Here is a 19,268-nt window from a genome sequence, read left to right as displayed (position 1 = left end):
TTAAAACCTTATCTTTAAGGAATAATCATACAATGTCTTCGATGTTATTATCAATATTAAATTCTCGATGACTGCTAGTTGTTTACTACTAGTAGTAAACTTATTCTGATCTACTTGGCAGAATTCAAATGAGCCATTTTAATCTAGATTAATCTAGATTAATTCCAAGATTACAGTGAGATTAATCTAGATTAAAAAAATTAATCTATGCCCACCACTAATATATATATATATATATAATATTCATTTATTTGTTCACTTCCAGCTACCAGAATGAAAATTTCCTGACAATTTACTCACCCCCACGTCATCCAAGATGTTCATGTCTTTCTTTCTTCAGTGGCAAAGAAATTAAGGTTTTTGAGTAAAACATTCCAGGATTTTTCTCCATATAGTGGACTTCAGTAGGAGCCAATTGGCTAAAGGTCCAAATTGCAGTTTCAGTGGAGCTTCAAAAGGCTCTACATGATCCCAGCCGAGGAATAAGGGTCTTATCTAACGAAATGACTGGTCATTTTCTAAAAAAAAAACTAAAAAAAACAAATTAATATTCTTTTTAACCACAAATGCCTGTCTTGCACTATAGCTCGACCTCACGCATTACGTACAGTAATCATGCACGCGTGACTGAGGCAGAAGTACCGACCAGTGTTTACAAATGGCGGTGCTATTGCAAGACAAGCATTTGTGGTTAAAAAGTATATCCATTTTTATTTTTTTTAGAAAATGACTGATGGTTTCACTACATAAGACCCTTATTCCTCAGCTGGGATCGTGTAGAGCCTTAAACCCGTTGGCTGCCTTTGAAGTCCATTATATGGAGAAAAATCCTGGAATGTTTTCCCCAAAAACTTTAATTTCTTTGTGACTGAAGAAAGAAAGACATGAACATCTTTGATGACATGGGGGTGAGTAAATTATTGGGACATTTTCATTCTGGAAGTGAATTTCTACTTTATAGAAATAGCTCACCCAAAAATGAAAATTTGCTGAGAATTCACTCACTCTCAGGTCATCCAAGATGTAGGTGAGTTTGTTTATTCATCGGAACAAATTTGGAGAAATGTATCATTACATCACTTGCTCATGAGTGGATCCTATGCAGTGAATGGGTGCCATCAGAATGAGAGTCCAAACAGCTGATAAAACATCACAATAATCCACACCACTCCAGTCAAGCCAAAAGACGTTTTAAACTTCAAACCATTGCTTCCAGCTATTCAGCTAAAATATGAATCCTCTATCCATAATATAGCTTTCTCCAGCTATCTTGTCTGAATCAGAAGAGAAATATGCACAGAGCGAGCCTGCTTACAGGTCAAAAAACATATTAAGAATGACTTTAAAACATCTTAATGGTGGATTTGTTTACAAACACTTAGCTGTTAAATTTATAAGACATTAACTGATGGACTGGAGTCGTGTGGATTGCTTGTGGATTATTGTAATGATTTATGTGGTTTCTCATTCTGACGGCACCCATTCATTGCATTACATCTGTTTTTACCATATAATAATTATATTTTATTTCGTTCCAGCATTATTTCAATTAACAAAAAACATTGTAATTGTTTTAGTTAATGTTAACAACACTGATGAGAGACTCTACAAAGAGAGACTCTTTGTAACTCATGATGCAGGAGACAGGACTGTTTATATATATATACACACATTTTATTCATTAAAATACAGTTCCTCATTTCTATCACATTTTCTTAAGTGCTAAGTTTATCTATAAAAAGCACGTATCTTTCTTGATTTGTCTCCTCCAAGGATATTTTACACCCTCACACTTCGGCGTGTAAAACCAAATGTGCTACAGGAATAAGTCTGCGCCACATTTGCTAAAAAAGGCTCCTAAAACACCTGCTGAACGGAGTGATTTTACACCTTAGCGGTGAGGTGTGGCTGTCAGACAGACTTTAGATGCGTTTCCATAAATATACAGCAGCTTTAAATAGCTGCACCAGACAATTGTGATGTTCTTCATGCAGCCGCCAGAAATCTGCACATTTTTAGGAAGTCATATTTCACAGATTTTAAATTCAGCCATATATTCATATTGAAAAATGCACTTCTGTGACTGCGAATGTGTGTTTGTGTGTGTCATTCTGTCGGCAGAGAGAGGTCATTGGGTGCAGAGTGGGCTGCTTTAATAAAGCACACACTACTCAGCACAAATGTATGTGTGTGTGTGTGTGTGTGTGTGTGGACTGAATGACTTGAGGAACAGCTGTGGTTGTGCGGTAGTGCTGTCTCACACACAGACACACACACACCTTTCCCTGTGGATATCTTCAGTCTCCATGCGGCTTCTGCAACAGCAGGAGCTCTGGATCTTTGATGTGGCTGTTTCTTCTCATCGGATATCTTCCTTCTTTATTTTTTATTTATTTATTTTCCATCATTTTCCACTCTATTTTTCTCTCATCCGGATTCCTGTTAGCAGATCAGCAGTTCTGAGTGAATGATTGAAACAGGCTAAATATGAAAGACACAGAGGCTGAATGAAGTTTTTGGAGTTAGAAACTTCTGCGTCTCTTTGAAGGAAAAGCGCTATAGTACTTATTTTTGACCTTTTGAAAAAAATTTTAAAAACCTGACCACCATGCTGGACACCAGCTCGTGGCTCCACGCCAGCCCCGCCCCTTTTGGATCTGCTCCAATCAGCCACGGCGTGAAGAAACAAGCCATCCGATTGGACCGTGAGCGGCGTGCCTGCCTAAGTCTGAGAGAAGGTGTGGAGTCATGTTGCATGTGTGCGTTCAGACCAACAAACATATTTAAAGCTTTTTGCGTGGGTCTGAAAAGACCCCTAAGTCAATTAAACTTTGATTAGCTCGACCCACACCGTTTGTGCTACAGATATTATTGAGATCTCAAATTGTGTGGGCTTGTGGGGTGTGCGATTACTGTTTTAACCTTTTAGACTTACAATATTGGCCTGGCAGATGATAAAAATGGAGAAAAAATCACATAAACCTGTGGGTCAGCAAGCTACCACACATTTAGAACACTATAGCAACTGCTTGGCAACACCCTGGCAACCAACTTAGCATAGTGGTGTTGAGTTTTACAATGTTATTTTATTATTATTTATATACTGTTAGTCCTGTTACAGTATTTATTAGTATCTTGAGTTGTATTTCAGTTTTTAACTTTTTTTTTTTTGTGTGCAAATTTTTAGTTTAGTTTTAAGTTAAATTTTTTTAGTTGTCATGTTTTAAATTATAATTATTTTTTAAATTAACCAAATAAATTTATAAAGCTTGAATTTTGATTGATTGATTTTTGCAGTTTTAGTAAGTTTATTACTTTAACTTGAGCGTATTTCAGTTAGTTGCCAAAGCTATTTTTCTTTTTTTTTCCTTTTTTTTTTTTATCTAATATTTCTGTTTTATTTTTATTTCAGCTTTATTTCAATTACAAATTAAAAAAATATATATATATTAGTTAACAATAACAACACTGCAACATGGTTCCCTCTCGAGCTTCCACGAGACATCACGGAGAATTTCTCCGTGATGGGAACTCCTTCCCTTCAACCTTTCCTGAAGTCCTATTGGCTCACGCCAGTCCAAATGACTGGCCAATTGTCGCATGCAAATACTGACGAGCTCGAGAGGCAGTATAAATGTTTGCAAAATATAGAACCGCCGGATCAACACGATCACTGCGTTGCCTGCCTGGGCCTGGCCCGCGCCGAGACGACGCTGGACGAGTCCGAATGCGGACATTGCTTCGGACCCGCCGCGATATGATTCGCAGCCTATTCGGGGTGAGGCCCACTGCCGTCAGCGTGCCGCTGGTGGGCCCCCCCTCTCCTGGTGGAGAACCCAACGGTCACCCCATTCCCCGGTTTCCTTCCCCGAGGACTGCTTCCGCCCACCTTCCAACATTGGGGAATTTGTGTCCTTTGGCCAGGAGGAGGGGGATGACTCGATGTCCATTTCGGCCTCGGAGAGAGAGGATTGGGCGGGATCGGAGCCCGATCAGACAGACAGCTCGGGGTCCCCAGCAGCTCGGGGTCCTCAGACCTCCAAGAGGAGCTCATGAGGGTTCTGTCAAAGGCTGTCCAGGAGTTGGCACTTACCTGGAGTCCTCCAGAGGAGCCTGCCAGGAGTAAGCTCGACTCCTGGTATTTCAGGTCCACACGGAAAGCTGACTCGAGGGCGTCGGTCCCCTTCTTTCCCGACGTACATTAGCAGCTGGTGAAAATGTGGTCTGCGCCCCAATCGGCGCGCGTCCACTCTGCCACACAGGCCATCTTTTCGCACGTGGATGGGGCGGAGGCCCACGGGTACGTGCGCTCTCCCCCTGTTGAAGAGACCATCACTGCGCACCTCTGTCCTGCAGCAGCCAAGACCCTAGGCTCGGACATAAGCCTTCCCTCGAAGCCATGCAGGACCACCGCCCACCTCGCTAATAAAGCATATGCCTCTGATGGCGAGGCGGCTTCCGCACTGCACGCCATGGTGGTGCTGCAGGTTTTTCAGGCGACGCTCCTGCAGGCGGCGGAGGGTGGAGTTCTCACTGCGGAGGCTGTGACGGACTTCGTGCTGATGGCGACGAAGCGAGCGGCCCAGGCCGTGGGTAAGGCCATGGGTTTTATGGTCGTCCTTCAGAGGCACCTATGGCTAACCCTGGCTGATCTTAAGGAGGCTGACCGTAAGGTGCTACTGAACGCTCCTGTGACTCCCTCCGTCCTCTTTGGTGACGCCGTGGAGTCCATTATTGAGCTATTTCGTGGTACCCAAAAGGGACGGGGGACTCCGCAAATTCACCCCGGGGACTGGTTTGCGTCCGTGGACTTAAAGGACGCGTACTTTCACATTCAGATAGCACCGCATAACAGACGCTTTCTGAGGTTTGCCTTCGAGGGCACAGCGTACCAGTACTCTGTTCTCCCGTTCGGGCAGGCTTTGGCCCCACGTACTTTTTCGAAGGGGTTTCAGAGGCTGCTGGGTCTCATGGCGTCTGCTTCAGCGGTATGTCATTTGGGCTTACTACACATGCGCCCGCTGCAGTTATGGCTGAAATCTCGAGTCCCTTGGATGGCGTGGACTTCGGGCCGTCTGAGCATCGCGGTCTCCCGCGGCTGCATCGAAGCTCTGAGGCCGTGGCGCAACCCAGATCTCTTCAGTCGGAGGGTTCCCCTGGGCTTGGTAATGTCGCGTTGTGGTCACGATGGACGCATCGACTCGTGGCTGGGGAGCAGTGTGTGAGGGCATGCCGGCTTCGGGGCTGTGGTTAGAACCTCAGAGCCGGTGGCACATAAACCTCTTGGAGCTGGAAGCAGTGTTCTTAGCTCTAAAGGATTTTCGGCCGCAGCTGGAACAGCGGCATGTACTGATTAGGGGTCGACCGATATGTGTTTTTCAGGGCCGATAACGATTATTACAGACCAAGTGGACCGATAACCGATATTTTTAACCAATATATTATGTCTGATGTAAAAATGAAAATTAATGTCAAAATTAAGAATAACAAGGGCTGGTGTTGATTGCACTTCTTACTCTTGTCATCCTCCATGCATCCATCTACAATAAAGGTAATATAAAGAGAGAGTTAAAAGTGGGGCCACTGCATGCTTCATGATTAAGCCTATGAATACTGTACTACAGATAAACAGCTTAGGGAAATGTAAGTATTTGGCTTCAATAATTTACATGTTAGAAATGTATGTGTAATAGCATAACCTCTCATAATTATAATATAATAAATGTAAATAATTGAATTGTCTTCATAGCTTCATTGTAGAAGTTGTGAAGAAGACTGCAACTATTTTAATGAAACTATAACACTAATAGCCTGTTATAGGCACACTTGGTTCAATAGCCTATTGAAATGTTGCCCTAATCTTGGCCTGTGTGACAGTATCTTAATCTTGGCCTATGTGACAGTAATTTCGATTAGTTTTAATTTACAGTGCAGTGCAAATGAAGCCATAAAACATTAATTTCAGTTATCTTTTAATCAAATGAGAGTTAAACTCATTTTTTTGGCAAACAAATGGGTTTACCATTAAAATTAAAACATGGAGGAAATAGCATATTGTGTGATTATTCTTTTAAACAAAAGTTGTTGTTGTAGTAGTAGTAGATAAACCAAACTTTTATTTTGAGGGGTTGCCATGAGGACCTCTTAAGTTTCTGTATAGCCTATGTAAGTGATATGACGATCGTTTTACTCAAATGAAACGGTCAAATGCTCATGAAGCAACTCTCAGAGCAGTTCTGGGGATGTTGTTCATGTATTTATGTCCTCATTTAGTGAGATGGCAGATGCTGAAAACACTGCGAGCGTCGCGCACTTCAATGTGTGTGTGTGTGTGTGTGTGTATAATCAAAACCGCGCGTCTGTGCCATTCACATATACAGAGACACACAGAACGCATAATTCATATTTAAATTAGTCTTTTTGCAGCTTAATATTTACAGATTCTAGTCCATAGCATGAGTCCAAATAACATTCATCCAAACTTTGACGAACTCCGTGACTCCACGTTATACAGTAAATTCCCTTTATATGACTGGCTTCCGCGATTCTGTCTGCGTTTTCCCCATCGCGGAAACCATAAATAGATAATATTGAGGTGTTTTGCAACTTCAGTGTAGTGGATTGTGATTTATTGCAACTTGAGCAACGTATGCTGCTGCCTTTGAGAGACAACTGATGCGTGATCACTGAAACTGTAGCAAGCGCTTTCAGTCTGAGAGTGCCTTAGTCTTCCACATTGATTGGTCTGACTCGTGACTCCCAACAAATCAGATGCGCGGTGGGCGGAGACTGCTCTAGGCCACAGAGTGGTGAGTTCTGACAGGCTGCATCAGAGCCAAATAGCGCGTTTCAAAATTAAATAATTTTATCGGCACATCAGTTTTGAAAATGACCGATAATCATAAAAATGCTTAATATCGGCGCCGATAATCGGTCGACCCCTAGTACTGATTTGCACCGACAACATGTCTGTGGTCTTGTACATAAATCACCAAGGAGGCGTACGATCCAAGGCTCTGTACGAGCAGGCAGCGAATCTCCTGCTATGGGCGGACCATCACTTTCTCTCCATCAGAGCAGCGCACATCCCCAGTCTCCTGAACCGCGAGGCGGACATGCTTTCGAGGAAGGGGATTCCCCAAGGAGAGTGGAGGTTGCACCCCGAGTCGGTTCAGATGATTTGGACTCGCTATGGGAGAGTGGAGGTGGATCTGTTTGCCACAAGCGAGAATGCGCACTGCCCGCTGTTCTTCTCCCTGTCTCACTCCCCGCTGAAGGGGGACGCTCTGACATCGCACTGGCCAGCAGCCAGGCTGTATGCGTTTCCTCCGATCAAGATATTGCCACTGGTGTTATGCAAGATCAGGGAGGAGGGGGTTTCGGTGATACTCATTGCCCCGAACTGGCCGAACCAGCCTTGGTTCCCGGACCTGACAGAGCTGCTAGTGGCACCGCCCTGGCCGATCCCCATCAGGAAGGATCTGCTATCTCAGGTGAGCGGCTCGGTCTGGCACCCGAACCCGGAGTTGTGGAGCCTTCATGTGTGGTTGCTTCGGGGATATCAGAGGAGCTGAGCGCCCTGCATTCTCATGTGCTCGACACGCTCACGGAGGCGCGGGCACCCTCTATGTGGCGTTTGTATGCTCTGAAATGGGGAGTGTTTGTGAAATGGTGCAGTGATGTTCATGTCGATACTTGCTCTGTGTCGGATGTTCTGCGATTTCTACAGTACAGACTGGATAGTGGATCTCTACCATCAACACTGAAAGTCTATGTGGCAGCTATTGCCTCGTTTCGTTCCCCGCTGGGCGGGCAATCGATTGGTAGGCACGTGCTGGTGGTGAGTTTTCTTAAGGGAGCGAGGAGATTGCATCCTCCGCGTCCGCCTTCAGTCCCGCCCTGGGACTTAGAGGTGGTGTTAAGAGCTCTTTCACAGCCACCATTCATTCGAACCTTTGGCATCCGTTGATTTGAAGGAGCTATCTCTCAAAACTGCACTTCTTCTTGCCCTCGCTTCGGCTAAGCGTATAGGGGATTTACACGTGTTTTCTGTGGACAGCGACTGTATTCGCTTCGGACCCGGTGACTGCAGCGTCACTCTTTGGCCGAGACCAGGCTATGTGCCTAAATCACTGTCTGCCCCCTTCAGAACGCAGACTGCTTCGTTGTCTGCCCTGTCGTCTGAGTCATTGACCGACGCTCAGACTTTGGTGTGCCCCGTCAGGGCTTTGAGGATTTACATCGACCGTTCGGCCAGCTTTCGGCAATCTGACCAGCTTTTCGTGTGCCACAGTGGTTGCGCAAAGGGCCGGGCCGTGTCAAAACAGAGGCTTTCCCACTGGATTGTGGACGGTATCACGGCTGCTTATACGAGCCGAGGTTTGGAATGCCCCTTTCACATTAGGGCCCACTCAACAAGGGCTATCGCCTCCTCCTGGGCATGGTCGAGAGGTATGTCTATTCAGGATATATGCTTTGCAGCCCGCTGGTCTTCTCAGAATACCTTTGCCAGGTTTTACAAGCTGGACATTCAGTCCTTAGCCTCCCAAGTGCTGTCGGTGAGTGACTGATTTATGTTTTGCTACCTCTGTCATGTGTGTTGCTGCCTCACACAGTAATTACTCTGCGCAGCCCTCTATGCTATTGTTGTTGTTGTCTGCCCTGTACTCAGTGCAGCTTCCTGTTATTCGTGTATGATTCACTAGTACTACCATTATCATGTTATGTGTTATGCTGCTTAAACACAGTTATCTCTGTGCAGCCCCTTACAATACTGTTGTTGCATCTGCTCTGCCCTGTTCGCAGCGCAGCCTACGTTATATATCGGTATTTGCATGCGATTGCATGCTTCGTGACAATTGGCCAGTCGTTTGGACTGGCATGAGCCAATAGGACTTCAGGAAAGGTTGAAGGGAAGGAGTTCCCATAACGGAGAAATTCTCCGTGATGTCTCGTTCCCGCTCTCATGTAATGGTACACCGTTTTGTGTAAACTATACTTGTGCCACCAATGAAGTCTTGCTTAAGGGTTTGTGCACCCAAAAATGAAAATTCTACCATCATTTACTCTTCTGCTGAACACAAAAGAAGATATTTTGAAGAATGTGTGTAACCAAACAGTTGATGTACCCCATTGACTTCCATAGTATGGGGAAAAAATTCTAATAGTAGTCAATGACTGCCATTAATTGTTTGGTTAACAACATTCTTCAAAATATCTTCTTTTGTGTTCAGCAGAAGAAAAGATATTCATACAGGTTTGTAACAACTTGAGGGTGAGATAATGATGATAGGAATTCAATTTTTAGATGCGCTCATCGACGAAGTGTGTTGAAAGAGTTTAAATTTGCTGTGGATTAGCAATCAGATGTAATTAGATCAAATGTGAGCAGTGATGTTGTATTATTGAATATTTTATAAGCTAGTGAGACCTGTAAACAGCTGGCGTGGTCCACTGAGCTGTTTGCACGTGTTTGTGTGATTGTGCGTGCTGTGCATGGTATGCTATGGGCGATAAGGGAACCAGAGTGACGACATTACCACAATCCAGGATGAAGAAGTATCAGCTCATTCACACACCCAACCACATACATGCTCGAACAGCACATTTTGGTGTCCTGCAGGTTGCAATTTGAGACATGAGGTGTAATTTACAGTGATATCCTCAATAACTCAGCAGCAGCTCAGCGGCCTGCCACACAGATTGAGTGTCAGGTACAGTATGACTGTGAGGACTCAAATAGAAACATATGGAGAACAAGCTACAGAGAAAGATGGAGGGATTCCAGACGCACCATAAGTTGTGCATTGTGAGCTTAGTTTAACTGTGAGATTTGTAGGGACAAACACAAAGTAAAACAACTCATTTACAAGGGTCAGATCAGTTTATATCCTGGCATTGTTGAATTTTTGATCATGATCGTTTGACAGATGGGTAACACATTAGTTTGGGGACCAATTCTCACTGTTAACTAGTTGCTTATTGGCATGAATATTACTAGCATATTGGCTGTTAATTATTACTTATAAAACACACATTAATGCTATTCTGCATGATCATATTTTAAATCCCTTGATGCTGCTGTACCTACACTTAATGGGATAGTTCACCCAAAAATGTAAATTTTGTCATCATATACGCAGCCACATGTCGTTCCAAACCTGTATGAGTTTCTTTCTAATGTTGATCACAAAAGAAGATAGAAGATATTTTGAAGAACGCTGGTAATCAAACAGTTGATGGTCCCCATTGTCTTCCATAGTATGTCTTTCCCTACTATGGAAGTCAATGGGGACCAACAACTGTTTGGTTCTTCAAAATATCTTCTTTTGTATTCAACATAAGAAAGAAACTTATACAGGTTTGGAACGACATGAGGCTGTGTAAATGATGACAAAATTAAAATTTTGGGGTAAACTATTCCTTTAACAACTACCTACTATTAATCTGCAGCAAGTAAGGAGTTTATTCATTTTTGTGGTTGCTTTTATTTTAGCATTATTCAGGTCAAGAAAAAAATATTCTGCTTTATTAAATGGTAATTTTAATATTATAGTTTCATATATTCGACAATTTCACCATTTAACTGTGTGGCAAATGTTTTCATGGCATATAATTACATATATAAAATATAATTCATACTACGTCTTGCATTTTACCCATGTAATATGTATTTAATATTTACAGATAAATTATATATGTAAATATTTACGAAAATAAGTTCTACACATGGGTAAAAGCTATAAAACTATGTTAAACTGTGTTAAAAAAACGTGCTTTAATGGATTATTTAGCAGCATCTTGCAGCATTTTTCAACATTTTATTTGGGGAAATGACAAACCCATGATAGAGCTAGTTAGGACGTGCATCCCTTTATTTTCTGCCTTTTTCCTCACTCTTCAGGTCTCTGAGGATGAAATTACATTGCTATATCAATGTGGATGATGTGTTTTGGCAGTAGTTTGTGCTGCAGTATCTCACTCTGACACTGAAGGAAAATTCTCTCACACACACACACACACACACACACAATTTTCCCAGACCAACTTTAGATCCCTAATACTGCAATTATGAGTCATCGGCCTCAATCCTCTAGCTTACAGTGGGTGCGAAAATCGTTAACTTACAACGTTGAGGTTTAGTGTGTATTTTAGCACCGTTGTCCTCCTGAAACGCTTGCGCACACCTCCTGCCAGCCATCTCAATTTCACCTCCCGATCATCTTTTGTGACCTCATGCCAGATCAAAATTCAGCAGCCCATCAGCTGTTGTGATGACCTAAAGCCAGATCACAATTTAGCAGCACAACAGGTGCAGCACTGGCTCTATTCCACAACACAAACAGCATGCGAACAGGTGCTGTAGGCGCTCAGTTAATAAATTTACCCACACTGACAGGTTCAGACCTCAACAACATCAGCCATGTTCAAAAACACATCATCTGGCTTTTATAGTTGTCAGATGAGTGATAAAATGCTATTGTGAGGAGATTTTATCTCGAACTATGCTACCATTTGACGTCACAAGTGCATATCATTACCATCAAAATGTTTTACAGTAATGACTGCCATTTGATACTTTTTCTCATACTTGTGCAAGACCTAATTTGTAGAAATATGTATTGATATACTATTGATATTAAGAGTATTGTGAATTATAATGTTTGTTCATATCAATACTATGTATTTTACATGTATTTTATATCATATATGTGACCCTGGAGCACAAAATCAGTCTTAAGTCCATTGCACATGGAGTCCGAAATTTTCTCATGCGTTTTTCAGTTTTTTTGCATTCCTCATCCTTTCCTTTCAAAATGCATGCTACGGATGCGAAAACGCAGAAAATCGAACCTGATCCGAATTTTTTTTAATGACGGACGAAAGTTTTCGTGGGAGTGTGTAAATGTGATTGACACAGCATGAGGTGGTATTTATTTTTTAATGTGCAAAAATTTCAGACTCTGTGTGCAGTGACCTTTAAGTTGCTGGGATATATTTGTAGCGATAGCCAACAATACATTGTATGGCTCAAAAATTTTATTTTTCTTTAATGCCAAAAATCATTACATTATTAAGTGAAGATCATGTTCCATGAAAATATTTTGTAAATATCCTACCGTAAATATATCAAAACCTAATTTTTGATTAGTAATATGCATTGCTAAGAACTTCATTTGGACAACTTTAAAGTCCATTTTCTCAAATATTTAGATTTTTGCACCCTCAGATTCTAGATTTTGAAATAGTTGTATCTCAGACAAATATTGTCCTATCCTAACAAATCCATGCATCAGTGGAAAGCTTATTTATTCATCTTTCAGATGATGTATAAATTTCAATTAAAAAAATTGACTGGTTTTGATTTGATTTGACTTATGACTGGTTTTGTGGTCCAGGGTCACATATATTACGTATTTTGTAAGATTTCTTGTCGATATTGTTTAAATATTTGTTTATTTGATTGACAGTTTTTTTCTGCATGTTCTGACAGCTCTTTTTGTGATTCCTCTAACATCTCGATTCGTACGTGTAGACTCTATGCCACATGGTTAACTATGACGCCGGGGAGCAAATGTGTCAAAATGTCAGATGCGAGAACCAAAACCACAGCGAGAGATGGCTCGATTTAGCCTTGTATCAGGTTATTAATCTAACAGAGCCCGTTCCCTCTGTGATGGTATTTAGTTGCGTGTTTTGCATTCTCGTACTGTAGATGTTTGAAGCGGGATGATACCAAAATACGATTCTGGGGCTTTACATTTTTATCCACCAGAAATGTTTCGATAAAGTCTTTGACACACAACAAGCATTTTTCATTACGCTACTTGTTGTTGTACTGTTGGTACTGTTGGAAGAGATAGTTGCTTGACTTTTTCAGTTTTGGGGGCATTGATGTATATTTGTTCATATAATGACATTATTATATATTATATTATATTATATATTATTTATACATTATCATAATTATATTATTATAGGTTAATTTTATATATGAGCCAATAAGCAGTGTGCTGTCTCTTTGTGGCTTTACTGGTAAATCAATTGATCAAGCGAATATTTTGTTGTGACTGTACCTTTCAGGTTTCAGTCCAAACCCAGATAAATGGTATAAAGTCAGTACCCAGTACAAACGTCGAAACCTCTGCCTGCTACTGTATATTGTATTTTACACGGTAGATGTGCCAGGATCTTTTTTTTATACGTGTTTCTTGGTTTAACCACTATTTAGATTCAAACACTCATTTAATAGAATTGACCGTCGTTCTTCCTGTGGTAAGCCGTGGAAACATCTCGCACACTTCTGTTTTAAACTGAATGCAGAAACAGGAAGAGGAAGTATGTTGTAGTCTGAACTCTCTCCTCTCTGACTGATAAGCTCTCTACCGGCTGTCAGGAAGAGCTTGTTCAAGAGGAGGATGAAGGAGACAGATCGAGTTGCTCACTGGGTATTTTATCAACTTATGTGTCTTCTGTCATGCTGTATTTTCTTACGTTCATAGCGTGCTGTCTCCCGAACATGCAAATATTGATGCGATAGAATAGTAATGAACTACAGTGCAGTAATTTCCTCACGGTAACTTTCAGATGTGCTTCTGTTTTGAGAGATTAAAGTGTTTTCATTGCACAAGACCGGTCTGTTAGCATCATACTAGCACTCTTATCTTTTTTTACTGGGTTTGAACTCTATGAAATGTTTCATTTCATGTATATGAATGTATAGTTTTGTATTTGTGCACATTTGATGTTGCTCTTCTGAATCTATATCTGTCATTCAACCAACCAGCCAACCAACCAATCGACCTATTGTTGTGTAACAGTGCAAAATTATGTCCCAGGAAGGAGTATTTGTAAACCTCTTTGTAAACCTGTTGCGCAATCAGAGTTGAATTAGAAATTTTGCCCAATTTTCATCCTTTATAATTGACTAAATGTCTTCATCTTTGACTTGATTTCTTGTTTTCTTCTAGTGCTCCAACTCAAACTTCAGCAGAGACGGACTCGAGAAGAACTGGTTAACCAGGGGATCATGCCACGTAAGAAGCACTCACACTCTCCTACTAGTACTAGTTAATAATTTGTTGTTACTAGGCAGTTCTATTAGCGTGTAGGATCTCAAGATGTTCTGTAGCACATCCCTTATGTTCCTTTGGTCTGATTTTGAAGGCGTTTTCCTTCCTTGAACAAAGATTCGTCCTACACCTGGTTCATGGTTTTCATCTTTATGTGAATCTGGATGAAATGTAGATGCCTTGTGGTTAGACCTAGTAGGTATAGCTAGTCTTTCTCATCCTGTCTAAGATGCTGGTTTGGTTTGGTAAACATAAGATTGAGTCGAACTTCCTTTGCGTTGTGGTTTTTCTCAGAGCTTGAAAGGTTGGCCCATTCATCTCAAAACTACAACATTTCGAGCTTAACTGTCAGGTCATCACTATTCTGATGGTGTCTACGTGCTCGATTTGAACAAAAATGTTTCCATCTCGTGTTGGCTGGAGATGTATGGTTTGATTTAAGTTAGTTAAAATGTAAAAGATAGATTGCATGATGATTTGGGTGCTTAATGATGAGTAAAACGAGTACCCGGAGGTCTCACCCAAACATGGATCCCAGTGTAAGTTGAAAAAGCTCTTTTTGAAGTAAAAACTTTAAAGTTGCTTAGCCCAAATTACTCTACAGATCTCTTGCTCTTTTTATTTTTATACATACACCTGTTCTCCCTCACCTAGTGTCTTGTAGAAGAATTACCAAATTATATTTAATACCTCAAGATACACCTCAAGTTTTAGGTTACTATTGGTCATAGCTAAGATGGTGTACAAGCAGAAAGTTTGATTCAATTCATTAAATGTGGCATCCTCTTCTGTTAAAGGGTTACTCCAGCCCAAAATTAAAATTTTGTCATTAATCACTTACCCCCATGTCGTTGTGGCGCAGCTGACACAGAACAGCGTACGCAGTTTGCGTCCAGCGGATATTCTCCAAAATGGCGCTACGCTGACGCAGAGGAGACGAATTGTTGAATGAAGTCGTTGTTTTTTGGGGTTTTTTTGCATACAAAAAGTATTCTCGTAGCTTCATAACGTTACGGTTGATCCACTGATGGCAGATGGACTATTATGACGATGTTTTTTTATACTTTTCTGGGCCTTGACAGTGTTAATTGTTTGGCAATCAATGGGACAGTCACAAGCCCACCGGTTTTCATCCAAAATATCTTAAATTCTGTTCCGAAGATGAACGAAGCTTTTACGGGTTTGGAACGACATGGAGGTAAGTGATTAATGACAAAATTTTCATTTTGGGGTGGAGTATCCCTTTAATGCTGTTTGGGTCTAGGTTAAGCCACTTTTGTATCAGTGCAAATGGGCAGCAGGGTTCAGGACGGTTTCATGTCATTCTAGTGTCTCTATAGGTGTTTATGTTAAGCATATTTTTGACACTTAACTGAGACTTTTAACACTAAAGTTGACTCACACAGGATGCATGGTTTAAAACAATGCAACACTTAAGACACTTAAAGGTTCATGATTAATTTAGCAGCCTTTGAGAACATTTTAAATGCTGTTTCATGCACCTCTTATGGGTTACTCTAGTGTACTCCAATAATAGTTTTACAGTGAAGTTTTTCGTATTATAGGACCATGATTAATCCATGTTACAAATTTCATTAACGTGAATAACTAAAATATCAAAGAAAAAAGTAGTAGCAGGGTTTTCATGTTTTTAAGAGGACAAAATTGGAGAAGTTATAGCAAAGAAGCTGTACACATTTTATTCTATTTTATTTTATTTATTTATTTAGTTGTTTTTTTTATCAGTGAGATTAACAGCAGTTATTACCCATTGGCAAACAGAATGTGTCCTGGTTTTGTTTCCAAGTTACCAATGCTTATCATGTACGGCAGAAACATAGAAACCAGTAAGTTGCAATCGTGTGCCATTCTCCGATCTCCAACTTTACTCCTACACAAAACATTAGACTTAACCTTTTAAAGATATCTGGTGGAGAAACACTAGTTGTGTAATCCAAATGATCAGATTGATGTGATGCTTGAAGCTATAGAGCTTAAAACAGACCTTTGCTTCATCTGCATCCGAATATAAGTTTGCATTTTAAGTATTTAGAGACTTAAATTCTCTAATTTAATTCTCTCAAATATGCAGATACCGTGTAACCACCTCGTTTTTTCTCCAGAGATCTGGACTAGCTAATCAAAGATTGAATTGTTTGCAAAACTTTGTTTCCCCCATTTTAATTAACAGTAGTGAAGTTTAATCATATCTGTTTTTCCAATGCTTTTTGTGCCAATTTCATCTTCAAAAATCATTATATGATTGTAGATTTACATGCATCCCTTTTTAAAGCATGCACACGACACATACTAATAAATTTGACATAAATTTATGTTTGATTTGTATTAAACATTGATTGTGTGACTGGCCCTTTAAGAAGGCGTGCCAATAATGGAGGCACCAAAATCTTGCTTAAGATCTCTTCTTAGAATCATCTGGAAAAAAAAAAAAAGAAAAAGAAAAAGAAATGAAAGCCGGAAAAGCAGAAGCAGAGGGTTCAAATAAGGTGATGGTTCCCCTAAGTAGTTTTATGTAATAACTTCATACTGGACCCATAGTATCTTCCAGCATATGTGATCCAATTTGAACCCAGTGTCTGCTGATATCAGCATCTCATTTGGCACACTGACTGACTGTCAACATTGTTCAACCAGCAACAGTGATGACATAGAAAACGGTGTTTAAGAAGCTGTTTCTTAGAGATCTCCTTAATTTTCCGATATCTTTTATAAATGATCTTTTTAACACTCTATACTATCCATCTGTCATGTTGATTCATTGAAAACCGCCCTGAAGATTAGGGCCCGGTTGCATAAAGCACCTTAAGTGTAATTTTCCCTTAAGATCGCCCTTAAGTTTCCCTTACAATTAAGGGCGTTGCATAAAATATACCTTAAATGACACTTAAGGGTTTCTTTAGGTGAAATGTCATAAACCCTTAGAATTTCTCTTAAGTGTCCCTTAAAGCCCATTAAGTGTTGCATAAAGCCCCTTAACTGTCATTTCCCTAAGTATAACGTAAGGTATGGAAAATGTCACCTTAAGTGTTACACAGCGAGCAGATTCAATCCTAAAGTCTTCTACAAGACACAATCGGCCGCTTTATAACAGATTTAGGCATTTATTCACATTAATCAAATTACATACAACTAATAGCTCAAACGTGAGTGCGTCATGCGAGAACACATATATTCTATAATATTTTATTCCTGTATTTTCCTACATATTACCTGGAAGATGACTTGAAAAACACACATACAAAATATATTTTCGCAATCGTGTGTTTGTGTTTACATTTCTGCTTTTAGCTTAGCTGCAGCGATCGCTGCTGTATTCTATCATGAGATACTTCTATGTGTCCGGAATGGACTTTCAGCTCAACAGTGCCCTCCGGCTTCGAGTATGAATGAAACATACACTGCATAGGAGTGTTTAGCGCTTCATAATGTTCACATCACCTCGTTTTGGATACGAATAAAATGACTGTCTTGTCCCTTTGCATTTAAATATAGATTTATTCACATTAGTCCCTGAAAATGTTATGTTTCTGTGAAAACTTACACCTATCTGCATTAACAAATAACGTGTCCATGGCAACAGTAGATTTTTTTAACGCAAAACCTGGGTCGCTGTTGTGAAATACTTAACAGTTTCCCTTAAGTAAGGGAATGGTTTAAGGGATTGTATGCAACACCCTCAAGTCATTCCCTTAGATAAGGGGAAATCACGCCTTAAGTGTCATACTTAAGGGAAAAACTTAAGGTGCTTTATGCAACCGTTACAGGGACATTCTGCTCAAATTCTGATTACATCAATCTTATTTATTTATTTATTTTATATTCTTTCTTTTATTTTGCATTTCTTTTTTTTCTTTTAGTTCTTTCTTTGATTTGATTTGTTTTTTTATTTTATTAAAAAAAATTTTTAATTCAATGCATAAAATGGCACTACCACTATCACTTAAATATGTGTCCTGAGAAATTAATTTCTGGGACAAATGAAACATGCCATTATTTGCGTTAACCAATCATAGAAAGTAGGTTTGGGAAACCTATTAGAAAAACAGTCATTATTTTAGCAATTTTATTTGAATGTTAAATGCATACATGTTAGAGCTGCACGATTAATCGTTAAAAGATCGCGATCTCGATTCAAACACCCACACAATCTCAATTTTAAATGACAACGATTCGCCCGTGTCTATTAAACCTTTGAAAAAAAATCATACAACGTTCAAATCTGCGTTCGCACTGACACAGAGAGCAGACAACATTTAACATGTTTGGGTAATAAACAGCTTCACAAACAGTCTTTTCAACTGCACAGTATTATTTCTGTCTTATATCGTCATTCATATCATCACAGAAATACTGGGATGAAAGTTTGCAGTTCAGATATAAACAGCGTTTACATGCACCCTCTTAATGCGATGGGATTTTGGCAATATTGCGATTTAAACGTTATCTCATGTAAACTCAATACTTCGATTTAAATAATGCGATTAAGCTCATAATCGCAGCAAGCATAATCGTATTAACATAGGTGGCGTACGATGATTTTAATCGAAATATACATGTAAACACCTTAATCGGAGTATCCACCTTTTTCTTCAACGCGGAAGTAAGCCTATGGGTGAGACTTCCGGTTCATTAGCCGCTATAGGTAAATAACGAGGAGAATAACAACGTGCATCTTTTTGCACTACAAACCAGTGTGTTCATGATTAAGATAATACATTAAAATAATATAAGACACACTAATTTTCAATATCAAGCAGCAAAACGAACTGTTTTGTACAGCTAAAAATAGCTGGACGAAGATGAGACCGGAAGCTAGAGCCATAAAATTTACAAATGGCCACGCCCATTTTTACATCAAGAAAAAGGTGGATAGCCGCTCTGACCAAAGTGCACATGCGCTCGTGACATGAATGACGCGACACCTGTAATAATACGCAGATTAGAAACGGTGGCGGGGAAGAAAGCATCGCATTTCTCTGGAAAACACAACTCGCTGCCACCAGTCTCTGTTCCTTACCCTCATCCAGAAATAATAAATAAAACAAGTGAAGTATTTATGAGTGAGTCAATCATTCATTCAAACCATTTTTTCAAAATTTTAATATAAAAAATTGGTGTATTTAAATATAGGTTGAAGATATATATATTAACATGTTTAGTTATTCATTCAAATTA

At 40.0% G+C, this 19,268-nt stretch overlaps 1 protein-coding gene across 5 annotated transcripts in view; it reads left to right on the top strand.

Moving 5' to 3' along the window:
• The window catches only part of mrtfaa (myocardin related transcription factor Aa), a 50,348-nt gene that overhangs the window by 10,099 nt on the left and 20,981 nt on the right, over nt 1–19,268 (top strand). For 3 of the 5 annotated variants that reach the window (XM_058771022.1, XM_058771024.1, XM_058771021.1), the window contains exon 4: nt 13,971–14,036. In XM_058771022.1, coding sequence (XP_058627005.1) covers nt 13,971–14,036 — 66 coding nt within the window. Of the gene's footprint in view, nt 1–2,504; nt 2,739–13,357; nt 13,449–13,970; nt 14,037–19,268 lie in introns of those variants that run through there. The other 2 variants (XM_058771023.1, XM_058771025.1) reach the window with 2 other exon arrangements.

This window comes from Onychostoma macrolepis, chromosome 03 (genome assembly GCF_012432095.1).
Source record: "Onychostoma macrolepis isolate SWU-2019 chromosome 03, ASM1243209v1, whole genome shotgun sequence".
Taxonomy (NCBI): Eukaryota; Metazoa; Chordata; class Actinopteri; order Cypriniformes; family Cyprinidae; genus Onychostoma; species Onychostoma macrolepis.
Note: the sequence above shows the minus strand (reverse complement) of the source record. Positions and strands in the feature narration are given on the sequence as shown.